General features: G+C 38.3%; 2 protein-coding genes across 3 annotated transcripts in view; one reads left to right on the forward strand and one right to left on the reverse strand.

Annotated features, from left to right (window-relative positions):
- The window catches only part of pkp4 (plakophilin 4), a 123,989-nt gene extending 105,410 nt beyond the window's left edge, over positions 1 to 18,579 (reverse strand). The window contains exon 1 of one of the 2 annotated variants that reach the window (XM_084725228.1): positions 18,407 to 18,579. The gene's annotated coding sequence lies outside the window, so the exon portion shown is untranslated. Of the gene's footprint in view, positions 1 to 2,682; positions 2,792 to 18,406 lie in introns of those variants that run through there. The other variant, XM_084725229.1, reaches the window with a different exon arrangement.
- Positions 17,911 to 24,523, forward strand: part of LOC146323035 (coiled-coil domain-containing protein 148-like) — a 40,467-nt gene continuing 33,854 nt past the window's right edge. The window contains exons 1-3 of the mRNA XM_084725239.1: positions 17,911 to 18,014; positions 20,507 to 20,588; positions 21,023 to 21,144. Of these exons, the coding sequence (XP_084581365.1) occupies positions 20,534 to 20,588; positions 21,023 to 21,144 (177 nt within the window). The 5' untranslated portion in view covers positions 17,911 to 18,014; positions 20,507 to 20,533. The remainder of the gene's footprint in view (positions 18,015 to 20,506; positions 20,589 to 21,022; positions 21,145 to 24,523) is intronic.

Here is a 24,523-nt window from a genome sequence, read left to right on the forward strand (position 1 = left end):
GCCTGTTGCATTTTGCGAGTTTCGTAGCCTCCATAGATTCTCCTACACATTTAAAAAGAGAGAGTAAGACACAGTATTTGTAATTTGCAAATTAACTGCTAGATGCCACTTAATCCTACACACTGGTCCTTTAAACAATTCTAGAAGCACATTAGTTATGTGAGACATTAATTCTCAAAACAGCTTGTCTGTCTTTACTCAACATCTCATCTTCATGGGTGCAATTATTACCATTTCTAGAGTAACACGGCAGGAGAAATCAGGAGAAAACCTGTGAGCTCCAGAGACAATATCAGTTTATAAATTTTTTTATTGGTTAAGTTCTTCATGATGATTAATCTAGTAATCATTTATCATTAACATCCCTATATTACACTTAAATCAGTAATTTATTAAGACTTATTTGTTTTAGTTTATGTTTTAGTCTGACCTGCGATTTATTTATTTATTTTTTATTCAAAGACGCAATACTATGACAAAGATTTCCCTTCATTTTCAGAAATACCATACATTACATTAATTCACTGCCTGATGTATTCCTTTATTTCTCACTTTTACTTCAAAAAGAGATTGACTGCCATCACCTGAACACATTTGGTGTTCCTGTAAGTCAAAAGATCCATTGTCTGCCAGTCAGCAGGAGGAATATTTGTCTTCAGGAGGCCGAGTGACACCAGGTCACAGACATTCAACACAGACAAATGGAGATGAGCTGAAAAATAATTATACATTAGCCTGAATTTCAATTGCAGGGAGTCTTGGGGAAGCAGCGGTTCGTGTGCTGATTGCTCTGACTCGCTGAGCTAAAAAGGGCTGGGAAATCTACAGCACAAACAGAGCTGAGAGCTGCTTAATAGGAGCCGAGAACAGGCTGCATCTCTGTTATCTACTGCACAAAAGAAATGATAAATAACAGTTCTTTACTGTCGTCTTAAAACACTCTTTTTGAGTTCCACATATAGAACTAAACCTGGCCATCTTTTGGCATGAGGTGAAATCACAAAATACCTTCTCGTAAGAGCTACATTGGGTGCAGTGAGCTAATAAATATTTCATCGTGTATCAAGCTTAACATCCCATTAAACCTCTAAGCCTCCAGCATTTATCCACCAGGACGTCTGAACGAACCATGAAGTGGTCAAACAAAGTGCATGCTTGTTATACAGCCGACATCTACACTGGATTGACTGCGCAGGGTTCATCATTAATGTTTTTTTCCCCACTTGTCCGGTCAGGCAAGTAAGAATTGTTTTATTTATTAGCGAATATCAAATAACATCATAGACCTACAGTGATTGTCATGTATAATTTTGGGCTGCAATGTCTATGAAATGTTAGAAAATAGTGAGAATATCCAAGGATATGTCTTTAAATATCTTATTTTGCTATTCTAAATCCAAAGATATTCAGTTTAATATAATTAACAGAGAAAAGCAAGACATCTCTATATTTGAGAGGCTGAAAACAGTATTTTCAGCCATGTTTGCATGAAAAATTGCATGAAAAATTGCATAAAAAATTAGTTTAATGATTAATCAGTTATCAAAATAATTAGTATTTTTCCCTCACTTGTCTGGCCAACTGCCTTGGCAAGTGAGTTGCTAAATGATGTTGCTAGATTTTACTTGCCCCAGGCAAGCAGGCACCCTTATTTTTGAGCCCTGCTCTGGCAAACTAGAAGAGGGCAACCATGAGACACGGGGACTGACATTGTGCAGCTTTTCATCCAAAGCAAAGACTAAATTAAATATTCAATGATTAACTTCATTTTGTGCAAGAGGGAATGATCAGTGAACTCATCTTGTGTATTTTTAATGAAAACCCAAAAGCTCTTGGGCCTCTGTGGCACGTGGTTGCTAATATCTAAAGTGACCCAGCAGCATTAGCATGTGAAATGTTTGGGGGGAGAAATAAAGTTCCATTACTAATCTTTTAGCAGCTGCAAATACATCCCAAAAGACTCACAATGCTTAATTGGTTCTTTCAAACACTGTTATTGACTTCGGTGGATAAAACTAACATTTGTGGTCAAGTATAATTCATCAGAATTCACCAAGATGAACAAAAGCATATTTTAGTCTTAGTAAATCCCAAGAATTAAAGCCTGTGGTAGGAAAACATTTTTTTCATCAGCTCAAAAAACATTCACAACACCACACAGCAAGTCACTGAATTCTGAAACAATTTCTGAAATCCTCTACTGCACACACTATTAGGCTGAACACGTGGTTAGGAAGTGCTGACTGAAGCCCTGACAAAGTAATTGCTCTGAGCTGATTTGAGAATGTGTGCAACACAAATGGTCCTGTACATACAGAATGTAACAGATTAACCTTAACCTCAGACTGTACACTGTTTAGTATCCGCATACTGTGACTTCTTTGTACTGTAGGTGCCACACGTGGAAAATTCTTTTGAGGAGGATGATGTATTCTCTGTAAGCGTGTGATGGACTTGCCAGCAGCAAAAACACAAAAAGTTATTATTAGATCCCTAGATGTTTCACTTTCTGCTGCTCTCGACTGCTGAAAATGCTTCGCTCATATTGACACACCCAGCGGCTAAGGAATGTCTCCTTCTCCAGAGCAGAAACAGTCTCACATGCACACACAATCACTCTATCAATCATTACCCTGAGTAAGCTACAGAGAATGATGTAGTCTCCTTTAAATAGACACATACCTGTCCTTCTGTTGATATAGGATTAAGCAGGTGAGAAGCACGGCTCTATGTGGAGTGAAGACAATAGTCTGACAGTATCTCCTCTTCCTCCTTCTTAACAAAGTGGACATTCAAAGTAAATCATTCGGAAGCTGCACCCATGCCTACCTCACACCTTGAACCTCACCCCGATAAATGTTGCAACAACCCGAGGCCTATCTGAGCATGTGTATCCACAGGGCAGGGCTTGCCTCTGCGTAAAGGCAGGAAACAGTCATTTTACAGTCTGTGCAACACAAAACACAGACTAATGCTGCACAGTGCAAGTATGTATACTCCCTGAGCTGCACTTTATCTTGCAAGATATGTTTACTCAAAGAGGACATGGAGAAGATGACTGCAGACCACACAGTCCATGTTTGCACTGTGCAGCAGTGAAAACACAGGACTAACTTTCCATGAACAGCTTCCTACAACAATCATTCACCCTCTACTCCATTTCCTCACAACAATACCTCAGCTAATGGGGAGCAGAGAGGCTCAGCTGAAGTCTCGTCAGCTGTTTCCAGCATGTCACCACCGCCGCTAATATGTTGTGACAGAGCAGGACATAAATTATTCTGATTGCATGTAAATCCCTTAAATAGAATCAGAGTTTGTGCTAGACAGACTTGCTACATCTTGTCACACACTGTAAGACGAATACATTTAACACCCTAATGCCTTTTCTGCATGCAATTACAATGCAAAGACAACAAGGACAGCGGCAATGCTTCCCAAGAAGGAATTATAACATAATGCTCTGTGCATCTCTAGAGAAGTGCAATAAACTCATTCATTGTGTAACAGATGGGGCAAAAGACAAAGATTTTATGCACTAAACTAATTGACAAAGTTGATGAAAAGAATTTGATCATGGCTTGGGAAATTAATTATTGAACCTCATTTAACAATTAAGTTAAAAACGTGTTTCATCAATACTGCAGCAGTACATTTTCCCACATATCAGATGGCTTTCAATTGATCATATTTGGATTTTATATCATGCAAGACATGGAGAGAATCATCTGAATAGGACAAATTGAAATTGAAAATTAGCACAACAAATCTTGCGCTATTGGCAGTGCTCTGGCCCTCATGATGTAAAGTGTCTCTGAGGTGAATAACTGAGCTCACTCAGCACCTTCTATTAAGACTGATTACAGTAAGAAATGAACTGCCCCCGGAAAAATAATAAATCACAAAGCTATGACATGTATGAATTCAGCTTAGTCGACTGCGTCTTCATAAAAAGGACAATTTTGTAGGTTTGTTGTGACGAATTGAGAAATAAAAGAATGATGGCTTCGACATTTACTGTCATGTGCATGAGTCAGTGACTGTGTGAGGAATAAAGATCGTTGATATGACCAATTATCCATTTCAGTTTTGTTCACATCTAGTTGTGCTCATGTGTTGGCAGCGAGTTAAACTTTTTTTCTTATCACTCCCAAAACCTGTGATCCTGTTTCAAATATCAGGTTGTTATTCAATGGTTTTTATACGGGTAGTACTCCCAATGATAGTAGAAATATTTCAGCAATGTGACTGTACTTCATCATGTTAAGCAACTGCAATCTGAAACATAAAGAACAAAGCAAACATGGAGGATAAAATGGAAATTCTGGCAAGACCGTTCCAGTTAAATTTCAAATCTGGCTTATTTTGGATTTTAAAGGCTGATATGAAGCTTGACAAGACTATCAGCATTTGGGTATACTGAACAAACATTAAACAAACAAAGAAGAAAGGGGTAGATCCGTTGCCTTGCCTGGTCAATATTGTAAGCTGCGTTATGATTTCTTTGACAACTATGAGACCTACTGCAAGAACAGATCAACTTACTTGCCTTACATAAAATATATGATATTAATTACCATTAAAAGTATCAATAAACTGTTCACCAAAAAGCCCAAATATCTTAATATGAACCCACAATGACAGCAATAGATAGATATTCAATTCCCATATGAAACATGCTGCTGTAAAACATCAACCTCAGCCCTCAAACTGAGAGCATGCTGCCTGTCCAGCTTCATCTAACCTAATTTAAAGCATAACCAAACACCTGTGGTATGACTACACTAATGTTCTCATCAACCAGTCAACCAAGTATTTTGCAGTTTACAACCATGTCTGTCCAGTGTCAGATAATATATGTAGTGAACACTTTGAAGACATTTAAAAATGTATGTATAGTGAAGACTTTAAAAGTATTTAATAAAAACTATCACGTGTATTTTTTGGCAGAATAGAAGTCATCACTGTATTGACATGTATGACTGCAGTGAGAAACATGCTGTTATCACTTGCTGGTTTTTGCATATAAAATGTGATCAATTCATGATTTGATCCTATTAGATATTCATTTTTTTTACATTTGGGAGAGTTTTAGTACTGTAGAGTACAGCCACATAAAGTAAAGAAAGGAGATAGAGAGAGAGGGGATGACAAACAGCAAAGAGTCACAGGCTGGAATTGAACTGGGGCTGCTGCAGAGGACTGACTGCCTCAGTACATGGGGTGAGCGCTCTACCAAATGAGCTTCCTCCTTGTGTAAAAATTTTGTCATTATTCATGTAGGGCTTCTTGAGTTATGTACTAAAATGTGTTTTGTGAGGTCACAGTGACCTCTGACCACTAAATTCTACTCGGTTCTTCCTTGAGTAGATGTTTGTACTAGACTTGCACTGTTGCACTCTGAGTGAATGACTGAATTGACTTAAGTCAGACTGAAGAAGAACAAGAAGAAGAAGATGAACATCCCTTTATCAGTTCCCCTTGAGAGAAATTAAATAGTTTAAGTCACAAATTTGAGACTTACTTAGATAACAATAAAAGACTTGACTTGATTTTGAATTGGTATTTAAGACTTGAGACTTGACGTTATCAATGACTTGACTTGATCAGTGACTCAATGTCAACGGCAGCTGTAAGAAGAGAACGGCTTTATGCAGCGTCATATGAGAAGCACCTTAGACAGATGTGTTAACAGGCCAGGGAGAAATTGTGGGACCTAAAAGGCAGCCAGGACAGGAGGCTAAAACACTGATGTAAATATTTTGTGTCCTATTTCTCTTTTCACTTTAGAGCTCTTCAAATTTATAGATATATTTTATAATTTCAGAGCACCACTCTCCATTGTTGTTCATTTGTGAGGCTTTTTATTGCCAAAAAATGTTGAATTTCGTTTGACTTGTGACTTGCTTGACCTGAGCAATGACTTGGCTTGCTTAAAGCAGGGAGTTGACTTGTTTGATTCTCACCACAGTAACTCGGGACTTGCTCGAGACTTGTTTATGACTTGCACATGTGTTACTCCTGCCTCAGCCTCTAACCACCAAAATCTAATCAGTTCAGTGGATGTCTGTGCCAAGTTTGAAGAAATTCCCTCAAGGCTTTCTTGAGATATCACATTCACAAGAATCAGATACAGGGTAAGACAGTCATGGACAACCTGAAAACATAGTGCCTCCAGCCACAGCTGTCACCAGCACTGAGGCATTAAAACAAAGCAACAATCACTGTAGCTGTTCTACTTGCACAAGGACAACTACATATGAAGAGAAACTAATAACAGATTGACAATGCTGCAAAAATGTATTTCTGACAGTGACCAGGACTAGTTTCAGGAAATCATAACATAACTTTTCTGCCTCAGGATGTAAAGATAATCATTTAATATTGACACAAAGATACTCTTCATTTCACTTGACAAGCTCTAGGCTCTACATCTGAACAAATACACTCTGGTCTTCTGGCTTCAAGCTTTTTAAAAAGTTGTTCAGTGTATTGAACAGGCTGTTGTAGACAACCAGAATAAAATATTGAGACTGACAGATTAAATCCCTCTGTGCAGCACAACTGACTTCTGAACTTTGGTGAACTTGAAAAAACAAAACACAAGCAGGGAAACTCCGGTTCCTGTGAGGTATTATGAAACCAGCTTAAGGAGGCAGATGGATAAGCAGAGTCCTGGCCATGTACTTCCTGACGTCTGATTTGCATTGGCACGGCCTACTCAATACTCTGTGCTTCGGAGCAGACGGGCAGGGGTCATGGAACAACGTGCTGCGATCCATTCAAATGTTAGTGAAGCTACTGATAACTGCACGAACAAACTTTAAATAGAAAAACAGTGATCAACGTGAGTCCTACTGAATTAAACAAGCTTGATCATCAAAAATTATAGTACTGTTAATATGCACCTTTTTGGCACTATAAAGTCCCACAACTAGCACTGTAATGGATGGAGGTTTTTTACTAATATATATAAATGTACAATAAATATGATGCTTGGCATCTAAAACTAAAAATCTATTCAATTTCTCTCTGTCCTGATTTATTGCTCAACACTACACTGGTCAGGGTGTCTGCAATTTTTCAGCTATTTCTAATTTTTCTAGTGGAGGTGGACTCTTGAAAGTTTTCCAGTAAAAGGCTTAGTACACACCCCGAGTGTGTTTTCACATTACCTGACCACAATTTTAGTCTTGATGTTGGCAAGAGTGACAATTTAGCTCATTTGACCACTCACACAAGAAAATACTAACAAAGTGTTTTTAAACAATTCATATGACTGATATACGCTGCACTCCAACACCTTATTTATCACTTCTTTCAGCCTCCACTATAGCTCTGGCTTGCAGGCTGGAAAGTGATCTCTCAAAGTCACGGGAAAGGGAAAACCTCATCTATAATTCTGTACACCTCAGACTAGTTGAGTCCTTTCAGCAGGTGAACAAGGGGGGCTGGGAGATATGGATAAAATCAAATATCACAAAATGTTTGACCAAATACCAACACTAACAATGCAACAAACTTGTAGGGATGACGATTAGAGCTTTCACAAAATATTAAAACAATGAGATTTTTCATAAAACAATCATCAGTAATGTAGTAATCCCTACAAGGGTGAAGGCAAATAATAGAACAGCTAGAACAGTCTGGTAAGTCAAGTTCAAAACCAAGAAATATTTTAAAAAAAATATGTATGTACATATATGTATGTATATACACATATATGCATACACACACGCACATATTTGCCTCATATTTGCTGTTATTTATAGTAACCCACCATCTCTGAAACCTCTGATATATAACTTCCTGCCACTGACAAGTGTACACGCACACACACTTCTGTTCAGCACAATGATTATCATTACCTGTGGCAGTGGCAGGTAGTTATATGTGAGAGGTTTCAGAGATGGCGGGTTACCGTGAATAACACAGCTAAAGAGGCAATGGGAGTTTTATTTTATGGGTACTACAAACCATGACTTGACAGTACAAGTATTTCACTTCGATTTACCCCAAAAAATATGGGCAAACTGAAAAAAATAATTTACAAGCACAGTGTGCAAGTAAGGGTTACAGCCTACCGTAACCTTTTGCCAATTGTTCAAAAACTCCAACTCCCACAAGCTGCAATGCACAATAGAGTTTCCTGTACCGTGTCAAGTGAGAGAAGGGTGCACAACAGTGAAAGAAAGTGCAACAGGCTAAAATCAAACTGGCCACTGGGAGCAGTTAAGACAAATTTCCCTGAGCTGATCGTTCTTTGGGCCACTTGAACTGCCCATTAAACAAGCATGTAAGAGCTGGCTATTTAGCCATATCAGGTGCCTAGGGGGATTAAGGTTGACGTGCAGCTATATAGGCTATATATTATACGAGCAGATTCTGTGAAATTATAAGGTATACACTACCATTATACAGGATAATTAATGTATTATTATTACAGCCCAGTAATATCATATTTTATTACCATTCATTGTATGTTATATAGGGGTGGCACAAGTACCTATAAGGGTGGCAGTCCATTTTCCGCTCCAGCACTTCTATCCATAGGTGACTCTGGTTGCTGACTATGTTCTCTGTTTGAGTAACATCACTTGATCAAGCCTTTTCTAACATTCCACCTTACAAAATAAGTAATAAAAGTATGTATGATTCGTGCTGATATCGTATCGGATCGATATCGGTATCGGCCAATACTCAAGGCTGCAATATCGGTATCGTATCGGAAGTGAAAAAGTTGTATCAGGACATCCCTAATGTTATAATATATGAATATACCAATTTATACTGGTTACTTGAACATTTCTGAACTTGAACAGTTTCTAAATTTCTTTGTGTGCACCTATGTTTTTTTTTCATTTAGGAGCACACATACTCCTTGGGGGGGGAGAAAAAGTTATTGTCAAGCCTTTCAAACTATACTTAAGAGTGCACAATCAAAAGCTGACATGCTACCGAATCTTGTCTTTGCTGTATCGGTAGCCAATGGTAACTCATGCCAGAATACACATCTCCAATAAAGATGAAGCCTTCAGTGACTATATCCTATTCCACTTGACAGACAGTGCTTGAGTAAACAAAGGTTGACAGAAACGATCCAGTTACCAAGGACTGTTATTTTGTGTTGTAGAAGATAATCCACATTTACTGCAGGATTTGTAACAGTAAAATCATCATAAAAAAATTAAGTAAAGAAAAGTAATAACTGGAGTGAGTAAAAAGTGTAAAAATCAATTCCTTTACCTTCAGGACACTGACATGCATTGAACCATGAAGCAGAAACACAGAAGGAATGTAGTAACTTAAGTAAATGTCAGGTCAGGCAGCCAGCACCAGCTGCCCTTTTAAAACAGCCATCTAGTTCAGGTGCGTGTACCATTTTGGAGATCCAAACTTTTTTAATTTATTGACATAGTTTAACAAAAATTCCTCCGACTGCAATGTCACTGCGTACGTTAGGAATGTAGGGCTTCTGTTAGGTGGCACCATATGGATAATCTATCAAAGGGGATTTAATTGAAAAAATAAATCACACCCCACACAAGTTGGTAAAATAAATTCCCCTTTAGATGTACTCTGTAATGATTCATAGAGGGTGTGTATGACTTTGCAGTTCTGCAGAGGGACATATGGTTTTATTTGAGGCATTGCTTAGAATTTATAACCTTTGGGTGCTACTGACTACAAGTGTGGGTGCCATCACATCACACAGATACTTCTGCAAATCTTTTTTTTTACATACAGTGTATGACACAACAATGTCTTACTTCTTATCCCAGGCGCCACAACACATGTGCAGCTCTTATGCATGACTAATATTTTTCAGCATTCCCGGGCTTATCCTGGCTACGAAAGAAAATCTTAAATGATGTGTGAGCACCTGGGAGTGAATGTCCATCTGAAAATAAGAGGGCTTGGCGTTGTTCAGGGTTACTGGTGCATGCAGAGGAGAGTGCACTTTGGATGCCAGAAAAACGGCTCTTCTTGAGGCGAAAACAAGCCTTTTAACAGGTTGAATGGGTTTGTAAGCTGGTCTGTTAGAAGTCGTAGTTTCTCTAGTGAGGCTTCATACACCTTTTCCAAAGTCAAATTCAGGCACTTTTCAAGCAATTTTAAGGTGCATTTTCAAGCTTTTCCAGCATCGTCCAGCTAAATGACAAGGTAAATGATATATTTCTATATGCTTTACATATGTATTCAAAATTATTAGACCCTATTTCATTTCTTCATAGCATTAAATCAGATTTTTCTACAAATAACCAAAATTAGGTTTACTGATAGAAGTCTAAAGAAGGGTGACAAAAGGAAAACACAAAGTTTCATATTTCCCCATGTGTCATCCAGGGCTGGGCATTATATCAATATTATATCTATATCGAGATATAAGATTTAGATATTTTCTTAGATTTTTGAATATCTTTGTATGACATAATGTTGTCTTTTCCTGGTTTTAAAGGCTTCATTACAGTAAAGTGATGTAATTTTCTGAACTTTACCCTTTTAGGCATAATTTCTACATTACTGTCTACATTACAGCAGCCGTGAGTTCAACTTGCGCCCACCCCTGACCCTCTGTCCTGTAAATTAAAGGCACTTTAAAACCTGAAAAAACCCTGCAGCAATATTGTAGCAATATGGTTATTTATAAGACATATCAGCCAACCCCAGTATCACACATCTGTAAGCAGACTTGGCACCACATATAATCTGGCTGAGCCATTGTAACAGTCACTTAAACAATTACTAGACAAATAACTTTGAAAAAGTTCATTTTCAAGCCAACGCTCGATGCATGTTGTTGTCTGTTAGCCTGCCACTCACTGTTCCATCAGTAGAATGGCAAACAATGCTCGAGCAGAGTTGTCTTTGTTTTGTGCAAAAAAAGCAGGCTCTTTCCGATTTACGTCATTTCTTTATCTAAAAACCAAACTAACTTCTTCAGTCAGAGAGCAATTTACTATGAAACTAATGCAATTACAATCTCAAGCAGGTTCAAACACATTATCCAAAATGCAAGCACTTTTTAAACCTTGAAAACACAGAATTAAAAAAAACTCAAGTTCTTTCAAGGATTTCAAGTACCTATAAGAACCCCATCTGGTGAAAAATCAACACTTTGGACACTTTAGAGGTAGAAAAGTGCAGGTTATTTTAGGATATTTCTCTGCTTCTTGGGGGTGGATCTGCTAAGTAAGCTGTGCTCTAGAGAGTGAAGGGAACTTAAAGAGCAGTGTCTTACTCTTGTATCAATCTGTGCACCATTGCCTTAAGGCTACAGGTTTTGATGTTGTCACTACTATATCAAGTTACTCTGCCAAAGAAAGAAAAAAATACAGTACAAGCTTTGATATCACACACTCCATACACACACCTGCCTCCCAACTCCACAACCAAATGCATCCATATCTAGATCTATAAAATGCCATTTTAAATGTCATGTGCTTGAACTGTAATTGTCCATTCCCAATGTCAACAACTCCCTTTTCAGAGTCAATTTTACTTTGTAACAGACTTATAAATGCCTTGACATTTAAGAAGGGAATCTTCTGATTCTTAGCTATGTTGTATGGAAACAGGTGAGGCAGACAAAACCTACAGATTGCTTCAGTTTTCAGTTGTAGTATGGGAACAGCCATAACCCCTCATGGTCATGTAACCTGACATTGGGGAGATGCCTTCACCTTGTGACTAAATCCAGCCACCAAGTGCACTCGCATACCACTTTGGGATGACATCTGATCCCACAAACAAGCTATTTAAGTTTAAAATAAAAAGTCTAAACCAAGAGGAACATCGCCTTAGTTTATGTTTGTAGGCTGTTTGCTGAAACAATAAGTCAATTAAGTGATAAGTTATTGGCAGAAAAGTTTGAACATCAAATATACTAATTGTTTAAGTCAGTAATCAAGCAGACAATACTGAGCATCTGTCAAGGCAAAACATTGTTCAAGCCATTACTTTGGGAAATAGTGTTGCCCATTTTTCTGTCATTTCATAGATTAAACAATTAATTAAACAAAAATAACCAACATAAAAATCAATAAAGGAAATAATCAGAAAGACAGAGGGAACATAGTTACTTACGCAAATGTCAGATCAGACAACCAGCACCAGCTTCCCTCTTAAAACAACTTTTAGTTCAGGTGAGTGTAAATGTTATTGACTATCCAAACTGTTTTAATTCATTGATTTAATTTATTGGTATATATTGGCAAAAATTCCCACAAACAAGCACAAACAATTTCAGTTTTTTAAAAAGTGTCAACCTGGAGGAGTACAGCCTAAGTTTATGTTTTTATGTTAGGTGTTCCTGAAACAATGAGTCAATTACGTGATTAGTCAATTGGCAGAGAAGTTTGAAAATCAAATGAATACTAATTGTTTAAACACTCATCTGGGCAAAACATTCATGTTAAAGTCATCTCTTTGGAAAATAGTACTTGCCATGTTTAAACTATTACCTGACATTTTATAGATTGAACAATTAATTAAACAAAAATTACCAACATATAAGTCAATAAAGGAAATTATCACTAGTTACTGCCATAGAAAAATCTAGTAGTGCTGTCCTTTTACATAAAAGCTTAGTGTGTACAGCTGTTGAATTATTTACAACAGTATGGCATCTGGCTCAAACAGTCACCATTCAGCATAAAGTGTCACTCTAGGTCATGACATGTTTTTATGACTGCAGGGGCAACTGTAGTATTTTCAGGGGTGCTTATTGGTCGTGCCATGCACTCCACTGGGGTGGACTAAGTAAAGAGAGAGATTTTGCCTGGGGTGATAATGTGAGTAGCACTTTGAAATATTCAACAAGGTATTATGTGCCCTGTTGAGGTAATTCTGCAAGCCAGATAGGCTTAGATAAATGGGATTGTTTGAGCAATGAGCTTGTAGGAAGACTCTGGTAGTAAGGCTGCATGTGGAGCAAACGACAGTGGAAAAGCTCTGTCCCTTCTCTGCTGCTGTCCACACTGCAGAAGCTGACGAGGGGGCGTCTTTCAGACTCAGCATGTCGGGCCTATGGAGGGCTATTTTACCGGACAAAAATCTATTGTGAACCTAATCTCTAAAAGCGCTGACATGCTTTGTGTTCTGTATTATCTTTAGCTGTCCGGCATCCAACCAAAGCATGAAATCTGGGGCTCTTTCAGGAATCTATCTACATATCCAGTTAGATCAACAATCAGCCAGCAGCCGCACATGCCAAGGCTTATCCACAGAAGCCAGTGCAAGGCTGAATGCACTCTGTACATTCAGTATGGTTCTTCAATTAGTTTGATTTTGACATATGATAGGAATCCACATCTAATATAGGAACAGGCTATGCTGCAGATTCATGATTAAGCTCTGAATCCTCCTGCATACTAATACTGTGTTGAATCTTCCTAATATATGTTAGATATTAAGAATGAATCATTTTTTAATACTTGGTCTGCCCGTTGGTTAAGTCTATAAGTCTTCAGAGTGATATAACAAAGATTACAAGTTCACAATGGAAATTCCCTTCTCTACTACATGTGGTTTGTTCTCAAGAGAGGCAGGAGAGAGAAAGATTGACTCTCTTTAGACCACAACATGCAAATGTGGAATGGAAAGAAGCTATGTGGGAGATTTGATGAAAAAAAGATTTTCCACGCCAAAGGATGAATAAAAGCTTTTTGGAGGGGGTTGATTGCTACTATACCTATTATCATCCCACATTGGAGCCACACCACAGTAGCTGTGAGTCCTTCCCAGACAAAAGAAAACCCAGAATCTTTTGAATATCTCTCACACCTTGGAACAAATATGCATCATAATCAGGACTCAACAATAAGGATTGCCTGCCTGTCCAGGGTGAGCAAAATGCCATGTTGGGCAACTCATTTGTCTATTTTGATATAGGATTAATCGTTAAAGTAATTTTTTTTATGCAAAATTGCAGAAAATGCTGCTTTCAGCCTCTCAAATACAGAGATTTACTACTTTTCTTCATTTATTATCATATTAAACAGAATGTCTTTGTGTTTTGGATGGACGAAATTAGACATTTAAAGATATCACCTTGGACTCTGAAAAACTGCCTTGGTCATTTGTCACTATTTTTTAACATTTTATAGATGTTGTTGCCCTAGATTAAACATGAAAAATAACTAGTCTTTGTTCTTATTTGATAACAGACAATAAAATAATTTCTACCACAGAAAGTAAATAGAGACTTTGGTCAAGTAGATTTCTGACCCACTTGTCATAACATTGTGATGGTGAAGACTCACAATATGGGGAAACTTAGTGGCAACAAGGGACATACAATATGCAATACATGCAACATTTGGTGACCAGAGAGTCAGTTTTTGGTCACTGGTTAATGTCAAAAAGTCTTTAAATTTTTTGGACAGTCGATCATAAATTCTGCCTGTTACAGAGATACATTCAGGAGTTGGTAACAGGGTAAATAAAAAACAAAAAGCTGACAGTAAAAGCTCTACTTTTAAGAGACCCTGGCCTTGACTAATGTGATTGTGCTGACCTTTTCTTGCCTGACTAAGGGAAGAGGTTGATACTTCAGCACTTTACTTAAATACACACATGCATGCACAGACACAAAGAATATAACCATTTTGTTTCCATGAGGCGAAGACTGGAAATAGTTTCCCTGCCTTAAAAGAGGGAGAAAATGCTTTTTGATCATAGCAGAAAAAAGCAAATCTGACACGTAACATAGGGGTGAGGGCTTAAGCCTTGATGTCGGGCCAGAATCTGGGGGTGAAAGAAATACAAGGAGGAGAGGCCCGCCAAAGGGCGCTAAACTATTCAACTGTTGTCAGTTCCCATTTAAAAGAACTCACCATGAAGACAGGGTCAAACAATCACACCAGTACACAAAAGGTCTTTTGCAGGCATGTTTGTGTTTTTGTCTACTGAGGCTGCGAGATTGTTCTTCATACAAGTAATAACTTTACCACTAGTGTCCCTCGTAATCAATATATAAAGTTCCACAAACATGCATCGTTATTTTGTCCAGCAAGAGCGATAAACAAATTGCAGCATGACAAATGAAACTGACAACTGGTTGGCTCAATGTCTGACTTGCTAAAATCTCTCGCCTTGTGCCAAACACATTGTCACGGCTTAGAGTACAAGGAGAAACTACTAAAAAACAAAAACAGAGTGAGAGTTGGAGTCTTCAGACGAACATCCTGCTGTTCTTTCAATTCCACAGAAAACCACCCTCAATGGCTGTCAGCTGTGTAGCAGTGTGTGTCTAGTGCAGTAATGTGAATCACGAGGGGAGTAACCTAGAGATTCCTCTTGAGTGTGTGTGTATTTGTGTGTGAGGAGACTGAGCGGGTGTGAGTGAGAGTTCACATATGATCTCATCTGCCACATGCACTTCGACTGTGGGCTGAAAAAAAAAAAATAATTGTGCTATGGTCACATCAATGATGCAGGCAAGTGACCTTTCCACACCTGCATGGCAACAGGAGCCGCTTGCATCACAGCCCCCAGCATCTTTCATGTGACAATAGGAGTATGAGTCTTGACCTTTGGTGAACATCCATCATAGCATAATTAATAACTGCTTCCTCAATCCTTGAGTTTGCTGTGCATCGGGTTTTAGCGAGATTTATACATGACACAGAGGGATTAAAGTTAAATGGCAAATTTTCTGTTTCCTTCACAATGCCATTTCTCGCACTTGGATGTAAAGGAACAGTTCACCCCAAAATGAAAAATACATACAATATATAATAATACAATATATTGGCCATAGAAATGTCTGCCTTCTCTCCAATATCAGGGAACTCAATGGCATTTGAAAAACCTAACAGCAATGTCTCTTTACAAAAATTATGATCTGTTTATTCAAGATAATCCACTGACTTTGTTGTGAACAGTTTTATGTAGGAACCATTTTCTTTCTGTCAAACTCAAGCCAGCCATCAGACAGAAAGAAGTGTGCACTAACGGCGACCTCCTCAGCTGTAACCTCTCATCCATGAATAAAGATAAACGTTTCCCTCTATGCCGTGATACAGTTAGCAAGTATAGTTCGGCAGAAAGAAAATACATGACAGCCGATTTCAACAAGGTCTATGGATTATCTTGAGTAACCGGGCCATGATTACTGGAAAGAGACGATGCTTAAGTTTTCTCAAATGTATATTTTTAATGCTTTGAGCACCACAAACCAAGTACCATTCAGTTCTGTTATATTTGGGAGAAGCAAAACACCTCTACAGCCGACAGGGCTGGCCAACATCTACCAAATTCGCATATGACAATGTACCCAGTGAAACATTGTAGTGGACAATGATATCGCCACTAGGTTTAAAAGGGTCTTTGTCTCCACACCACTTTGTAACTTAGTCATGTTTAACAGGAAAATAATAGATGAGTTTTTCAATTTTTCTTTTTTTTTTTTTCTTTTTTTTGTTTTGGCCCTTTGAGCACTACAAGCCAAGTGCCATTTAGTTCCATTATATATGAAAGAAGGCAGACATCTCTGTGGCCAATATCTCCAAAACTCAGCAACTCACACCAAAACTATCGGCACAGATAAAAAGCACTGCAGGTAAGAGGAAATATATGGAATTTTGATTGTGGGGTGAAGTGCCCTTTAAGTGACAGTTCATACAGACAAGTACTGGGTTATTAGAAATATGAGTTGAAGAGTGAAAAAGGGCTTTAGGTTGCACATGAGACACTATGCATTTCAAATCAGACCTACTTTTTGAACCAAAGTGGGACAAGATAATGGACATGTGGTATGTTTAAGGGTATAAACCCTGAGAGTGTGAGCTAGGATTTGAGACAACTATCTACCTAGCTATTTAACCATGCTCAAAGAATACTGCATTTAAATGCATTAATTCAGGTAATTTGTCCATTGCTGTGGCAGCCTCTGGGGCAAAAGTGAGTCCATTTTGTCCTCAAAAGGCAGGCTATTCTTGCATAGAGCAAATCAATGAGGTCCATGTCAAAAGGAATGCCCCTGCTTAAAATGCAGATTAGGATAATTAAAGGAATAATTCAGCCCAAAATGGAAGTTATCTGTCATTATGTACTCATCCTCCCTCCAACTGAAGGTGGGATTTAGTTTTTTTGTCCACAAAACACCGCTTCAATAAGGAGTTTCACAGGACAGAATGTTGCAGAATCTCCCAAACAATTAAGTGAAGGGTGACCAGTTTTTAAACAGAAAAAACAACCATATAAAACCAAAATAAATACATACATACATACATAAAATGCCTCCATAATGCTAATCTGATGTAATCCAAGTCTCCTAAAGCCCAGGCATGCCAAATTGACTTGAAAGAAATCATTTGCACCACATTTTTTGCCTAAATCTTCACTGTAGATCCATAGTTTGAAGCATGTGCACGTCATCTGAACTGGGTGTGTGTAGTGTGACGGTGTGTGCAAGCAAGTGAACACTAAATCAGCGCTTTAAGAGGCTTGGATTACACCAGACAAGCAGTATGGAGGCATTTTATGGTTTGTTTGTTTTTTCTGTTTGAAAACTGGTCACTATTTACTTAAACTGTTTGGGAGATTCTGCAATGCTGCTTTCCTGTGAAACCCCAGCAGTGTTTTGTGGACTAAAAAACTAAACCCGACCTTCAATTGGCACGAGGATGACTAGATAATGACCGAATTTTCTTTTTTGGGTGAACTATCCCTTTAATTCAGGTAATCTGACCATTGCTGTAGCAGCCTCCGGGGGCAATAAAGGTGAGTCCATCTTGTCCTCAAAAAGGTAGGGCTATTCTTGCACAGTGCAAAGCAACGTGCCCCACGTTAAAAGGAACGCCCCTGCTTAAAATGCAGATTAGGGTAATTAAATATGGCGTAGTTTGAATGTAGCGAGCGAACGTGAGGGTAAAGGTAAGCTTATCTTGTGGGAGTCTGGATCTCCGCCCCTCGGCGACCTCGCATTCCAGAGATTCCCACACTCTCACCTCACCTGCCTTTTCCTTCACCACTTAGCAACACGCTTTCAAGGACAACAATGCAGAAAAGTGAGTTAATTTTTGTACTTGGGAAAATGTCGCCGGAGCAGTTTCTGACCGTTAGCCAGCCAAGTTTTCATCCCAACGGTTAACGGAGGCATCGACATCGAAGGTCTCTACATAGGTGTGCGTTTCTTAGCGATGAATCGGTCACAAGAACGAGATTAGCGTAGTATTAGATTCTCTCCCGCTGTGAAGAAGACTAAAGAAGTTTGTCTTGTGTCACACATTCACCAAAAAGGAGCCAACTCTTTCTCTACACAGTGAATTCACTACTTTCTGAGTTTAAGTAGCAGTCCTCCTGCCTCGCGCACAGATGCTTTCATTTTCCTCTACGTTTTCTCCCAATTACTCTTCTGTTAATGAAGGAGCAAAGAGAGAGAAAAAAGCAATTAAAATACCTTAGGAGGACAGTTGTGGCGCTGGTTGGACATGTAAGTTCATCGGTAAAGTCCTGTCGTTTAGTCCCATGCATGTGGAAGAGTGAAACGCGCCTCCATAAAAGCTACAGTGAGTCGAGAAGGAGAAGACAACCCCTCCGCTGCTCCCCTGCCTGCTTCCAACAGCCAGCAGCAGTCCCAGGCAATGCGAGCGTGCATGACGTCAGGGGGAACGTGGGGAAGCAGTGCGCACTCCTGATTGGTCACGACGGGAGTAGGGGGCGTTCCCAAGGAGGTTCGCATTGTTGAATTGAGCAATCAGAAGAAGGCCATAGTTTCCTTGGTTACAAATTTTGTCAACCCCATATACTGTACAGAAAGGGATAGTTCAAGGTAAGCTATGGTTCAGTGGGTAAATTGTCATTTTAGTCGCATTATTAAGACTTGATAATTGTCGTGTGTTGCATTTAGTTGTAGTAAAGGCTTTGTAAAACTTACCAGTGTTTCTGTTTTCACAATGTCATGTTTTCATTCTCCTGACTTAAGTGTAGACTTAGACTACCTAGCTAGCTAGACTAACTGACAAGATAATAAAACAACTGCTCCTCCGCGCATCTTTTCAGCTCACCTGCCTTTTTGTAAGTTTTTGTGTAAGTTTGTGTGCCTCAGTATTATTGTCGAACTACAGTAGGACTGCAACCAACTACTCTATTTCAGATTATCGATCAACTGCTTGATTAATTGAGTAGCTTTGTGCCTATCACATCTTATGTATTTTTTTATTTAGGCTGCAACTAACGACTATGTCCATAGTGGATTAATCGGTCCATTATTTTCTTGATTAATTGATTAAACGTTGCAGCTCGACTGTTGATTGAATCGAGTAGCTCTACTTGCTTGATTTGTCTGATCAACAGTCAAATATCCAAAGGCAGGCTTTTCACTTTACTGTCATAGAGGACCAACAAGTAACACTCACACTAGGACTATTACAGTATCACATTTTCACTGCACAATTATCATGGCCAGTAATAGTATTATCGCGATTTACATAAAAAATGAAAAAAAATAAATAATAATAATTAAATTCATTTTTAACTTTGTTTATTGTCTATTTTTGGCAACTTAATTTTGGGGGGAAAGCAAGAACAAAAGGCACAGAAATTATTTAAGAGTATACAGTATGTTTACATAAGAGAAAATGGATCATTTACATGATATTATATATCAATTGTATATTATTAACATGGTATCACTATTTCATTTTTAAATATAATTACAGGCAAAACCGGTACACCCCTAATTTGCCCTTGGGCATATTTATCTAAAAATCTTTGAAACGTTTAATGGATTATATAGTTTCAGCTCCAAACTGTGTATTCAGAGGTTTAATTCTACATGTCAAGTTTGGACAATCATCCTGACAAAATCAGTGGGTAATGTTGCTGCTGTTATATCCCGAATCTTAACCTTAGCTTGCCATAATCTTGCTCTGCATTTTAAAAAAGAAGTCTTTAGTATGTGTCTATAATCACGAACCATAACCTACACATTACAAAAATGTAATTAACTCGCAAACGTTCGTCCATTCTACTTGGCATAGTCCAGGTTTTTCAAAAACTAAATACAAAGGGGCAGGTGCTCACAGACACACATTTTTAAAGGAAGCCTTCATTAAATATTGTTAATGACATGCAATGGTCAAAATTAGTTATTTCGACTAAAATTATAATAAAATAATATTGACTACTACAGCTTTAAATCCTTTCCTGCAAACTTCCCACCAACCCTTTGTATACACACGTTGTACATCTTAACTGACACAATGCCTGTGTGGCCAGAATTTTTTTAAGCTTAATCCTAAACAGAGACACAGAGATGTTCCAGCGGCATATCTGATCGCACCGGGTGCACCATCTGTCCCCTACCAACCACTAAAACTTGTGAGAGTTGGCTCATTTTCTAGCAATGTCATGCAGACCTTGATGGCAAAGTTTCGTTTTTGTCTCCTGTTAATCATTTGAATGAACTCTCTAAGCCAGGTCGGAAATATTGTATTTTTATAAAGTTTTGCACATCCCCTGTATTTTTCACATGCAATGATATGTTTATATTTTGCAGGTGCTATGCAAATAGAACTCCGCAGTGATGAGTGGAAGGGATCCGCATACGTTCATTACAACCTACAGAGCAGAGGATGTTGGTAAGTCAGCAGAAATTGGTTTTGAAACATTGCTGACTTGTGACATACAGTAGTGGCCCATTGATATGTTGAACAGATGTGACCTGGAGTCCCCATGTTGAATTCTTCAGGTACTGTCAAGTCTTTGATGCTTTTCAGAGGCAGCATTGCTTGTGTTTATTCACCTGTCTCTTTGAGCCACAGCTGAACTGCTCAAAAAAACCTGTCTGACACAGTTAGTTTGCTCTCTGCTACCCCACCCACCCCACCACCCACTTCAGAATTACCCATACAATCCATTAGCGCTCAAGTGGTGCTGTTCCTCTGTCTTTACCTGTATTTCTTTCTTTGCTGAAGTCAGCATAAAGACTTTACTTCAGACATTAAAAGTGATGAGATTTTCAACAATTCCAGTGATCCTAATTCAGCCATATCATTTGCTTTCATCCATGCAGAAAAACTGACACTGCGGATGAAAAATGGCCTTGGCAGCTCAAAGTACAAACCGGCTGAATATAAAACTCTACAAGCCATTGTTGATGCCAAACGCCTGGAGTCTGATTTAATTGGACAAAAGGTAAATTTGGGTGATCATCAATATCACGCCTTTGCTTAGAACAGCAATTTTATTATAAAATCCATACCTATTACATTTAATAACATGGTGATTCAGCAGCATATTAATAAAATGCAACAACACTATGATGTAAAATGCTTTTCCAGAGAGCAAACAGTCGTCATTACCCACCGCAGGAAGAGCTTGAGCTGACAAAAACCTGATTTTCATGTGAGGTGATAAAACAGCATGTTTCCAATAGCAGTAAAATAGCGCCATTTCTTTGTGTTTGTCTACCTCTCTTTCTTCTCTCTCACACACACACATACTGTAAAGGGATTTCCTTCCATATAAAACAGGCATTACATAACCTTTATACTTTGTCCAACAACTTGAAACAGAGCAGTAATATCACTGCCATACACAATAGCATTCCCAGTTTCATGAATATTCATTTGGCTGCCTGGGGTTTTCTATAAAACAGTTTGAGGTTTATAGTCATCTGAGCAGAGCAAAAAGTTAATGCTAGGGGCGATAGAGATAAGGCCGTTAGACCTGCGGTGTTTTAATTGGTAAACTGTGGCAGAGGCCTTTTAGTATCATCATGGTTGCCCGTGGCTTCTTCCAGCCCTGCTCTCTGCATAACCTAGATAAGACGGGCTATGTGCACACTGGGTTGCCCTGCTGAAAGGCAGGCTTTCTGAGCGTCTCCCATTGGTCATGTGATGGAAGGTAAATAAATGACCATGAGTTGCCTCAAGCATGGGATCATTTCTGCTCTCCAGGAAGGGTCTTGCAGCATCAGTTGACACTAAAACCTTAAAATTTGACCTTTTGATAAGATTCTCAGCAGCACTGTGTGAAAATGTAAAAATATGGCTACCTTGCATGCTATTACTACATACTGTGCTCTACACAGCCAGAATGTGAACTATCATTCAACATATGTTTGCGTAAATAAACAGTAATGTGTATCTTTTCATATGCTCTGCTCAGTGGGTATCACAGAATGTCTAAGAGTTAACTTTTGAAGAGATTTGAAGTAGATCTTTTTTTCTGTCATTACATTTGTAAGGAGCATGAGATTTAAAGCTTTTTCACACCACTGGTCTACCCGCACAGGTGTTTTCACTTTTTCAGTCTAATTAGGCTCCTTCTCAGGACTGTGTGGGCATGTAGGTGACTACATCTCTCTGACCCTCATGTTAATTTCGTTGCACTTCTTTCGGAGGAAGAAGTTACACCATTAATGATCCTCGGTTCATGAAGTTTCTTGACCTAATGTAATTCCAGCATAATGCCACTCAACATGACCAGAGGCATCATTTAGAAAAATGTTCTTAGATTTGTGCTTGAACTTACTCTTAAGATAATTTATCTGGGTTTACACAGTTTCTGAAGGACCGGAAGTTAGGCACCTGTGATCTGTAAATTTTAAATAAACTTAAAATTGGAAGCACCTGTCTTAAAATTGGTTATTCCCCTTTATATAATGCTGAACATGTCAGAGTTTGTGCCTAAGGAAGAAAACATCAGCTGTAAAAATGAAATCAGTATCACTTGAATTCCATTTAAATGCTTCAGTTTTAGGGTCCTGGGAGAAACCACTCATAATTGTACAGTTACAGTATTGTACTGTATTTACCCTGCACCATTTTATATAGAAATTTATTTTGAAATGTATGCACAACAGGGTTCAACATTAATGTATTAGTGTTATGTATGTTTTAGGCAAGTGAGTCAGAAATTTACTTGCCCAAAGTCAATTTTTACTTGCCGCTGTACAAATTGATTAATTTAGGGCTGGAAATAGTGAAAAATGTCCACCCCAGTTTTCCAAAGTCCAAGGTCAAACACAGATATTTTAAGTTTATAATGACAAGCAGGAAATCTTGATATTTGAGAGTCTGAAATCATGATTTTCTGCTATTTGCGTGAAAAATTACTTACAATTAATTGATCATCAAAAATATTGCAGCTTTTTTTTGCCGCTTGCCCAGTCAGGCAAGTGGCCATGTTGCCATGTTGAGCTTAACTTGCTCAACATGGCATTTTACTTGTCTTGGGCAAGTGAGAAATCCTTATTGTTGAGCCCTGCACAATATGATGTGCTACAAAAAAAATCCTACAAAGAAAAGAAAATGCAGTGTCCATTGCATGCATACTACTTTCTCCTACCATCTAACCATGCAACGTGTCACACATGTGAAGATCCACAGTTGCATGATGAAAATTATATGATTATTTGGTGCCAGACATCTCAGTTTACTGCTCACTATAGAGTAGATTACTGATCGTCAGTCATTAAAGAAGTAGTAAATGAGTGAATAATACAGCATAGCCATTGTTAATGTTTATAATGCTTTTCCTGCTATGACAAGATAAAATGTCTGTGAGAAAGGCCTATGGCAAGCGAGATTTGCATATAACACACTGTGATACAATAGAGGGAGAGCCATGCATTTACACAATATCTTCATAGTAAAATAAGGACATGGTTTTGGCCATCTGACTTGCAGAGGAGCACTGCGATTTGTTGCTATCAAAATTTATTTTTGACCTACAACTCAGGTGCCATGTGGCTCACAAAACAAAAGTAGGTTGTCCAGCCAAATTTCCTATAACTTTTGTTTATATAATGTCCAGAGTTTTTTTCAGGGGTTCATGATAGCATGCAAGATGCCAGCTGCTCATACTTATCCACACACCAATGACTATGCCTTTGGGAGCAATTTGAGGTTCAGAATCTTGCCCAAGGATACTTCTACATGCAGAGTCAAGGGAACTGGGGATTGAAATGCTGATCTTTCCATTGGTGGACGACCTGTTCTACCACTGAGCCACAGCCTCTGCTGGAAAATGCATATTGATAATTACCATACATATGCCACAGTTAGCCAAAATGCAAATTTTCATCCATGGTCCCTTGCCAAATGTAAAGTTGGCAGCCTAAAGTCAATCTAAAACTAAGAAACAAGTTTATAACAATAATCATAATCATGATGTAAGGCATGTAAATAACAGTAAAAGTATAACACAGACAGATATAAGCAAGAACACAGACATGGGCAGCAATAAAAGCAGAGCAAATTGCAGTTCAACAGCACAACAAGAAACAACACAAACAAACAACACAAGCAAGGACAGACCTGAGAAAAGAAGTTATAAGAACAGCTTCGCCAAAAAAAGACCAAAGCAAGATAGCTGAGTGTGATTGACTGATAAGAGATATCTGAAAAGCTTCAAAATCTGACTGTAAATCTGGCGTGGCTGGATTCAGAGATGATATATAAGAAGACATAGAATCAAAATCAATACCGCAAAAAATATGAACAAAATGTCAATAATAAATAATACATCGTGTACATTACATTGTGGAGTGGCAAAGATATGAATACAA

This window comes from Lutjanus erythropterus, chromosome 8, assembly GCF_056507025.1.
Source record: "Lutjanus erythropterus isolate fLutEry1 chromosome 8, fLutEry1.hap2, whole genome shotgun sequence".
NCBI classification, from domain to species: Eukaryota; Metazoa; Chordata; class Actinopteri; order Lutjaniformes; family Lutjanidae; genus Lutjanus; species Lutjanus erythropterus.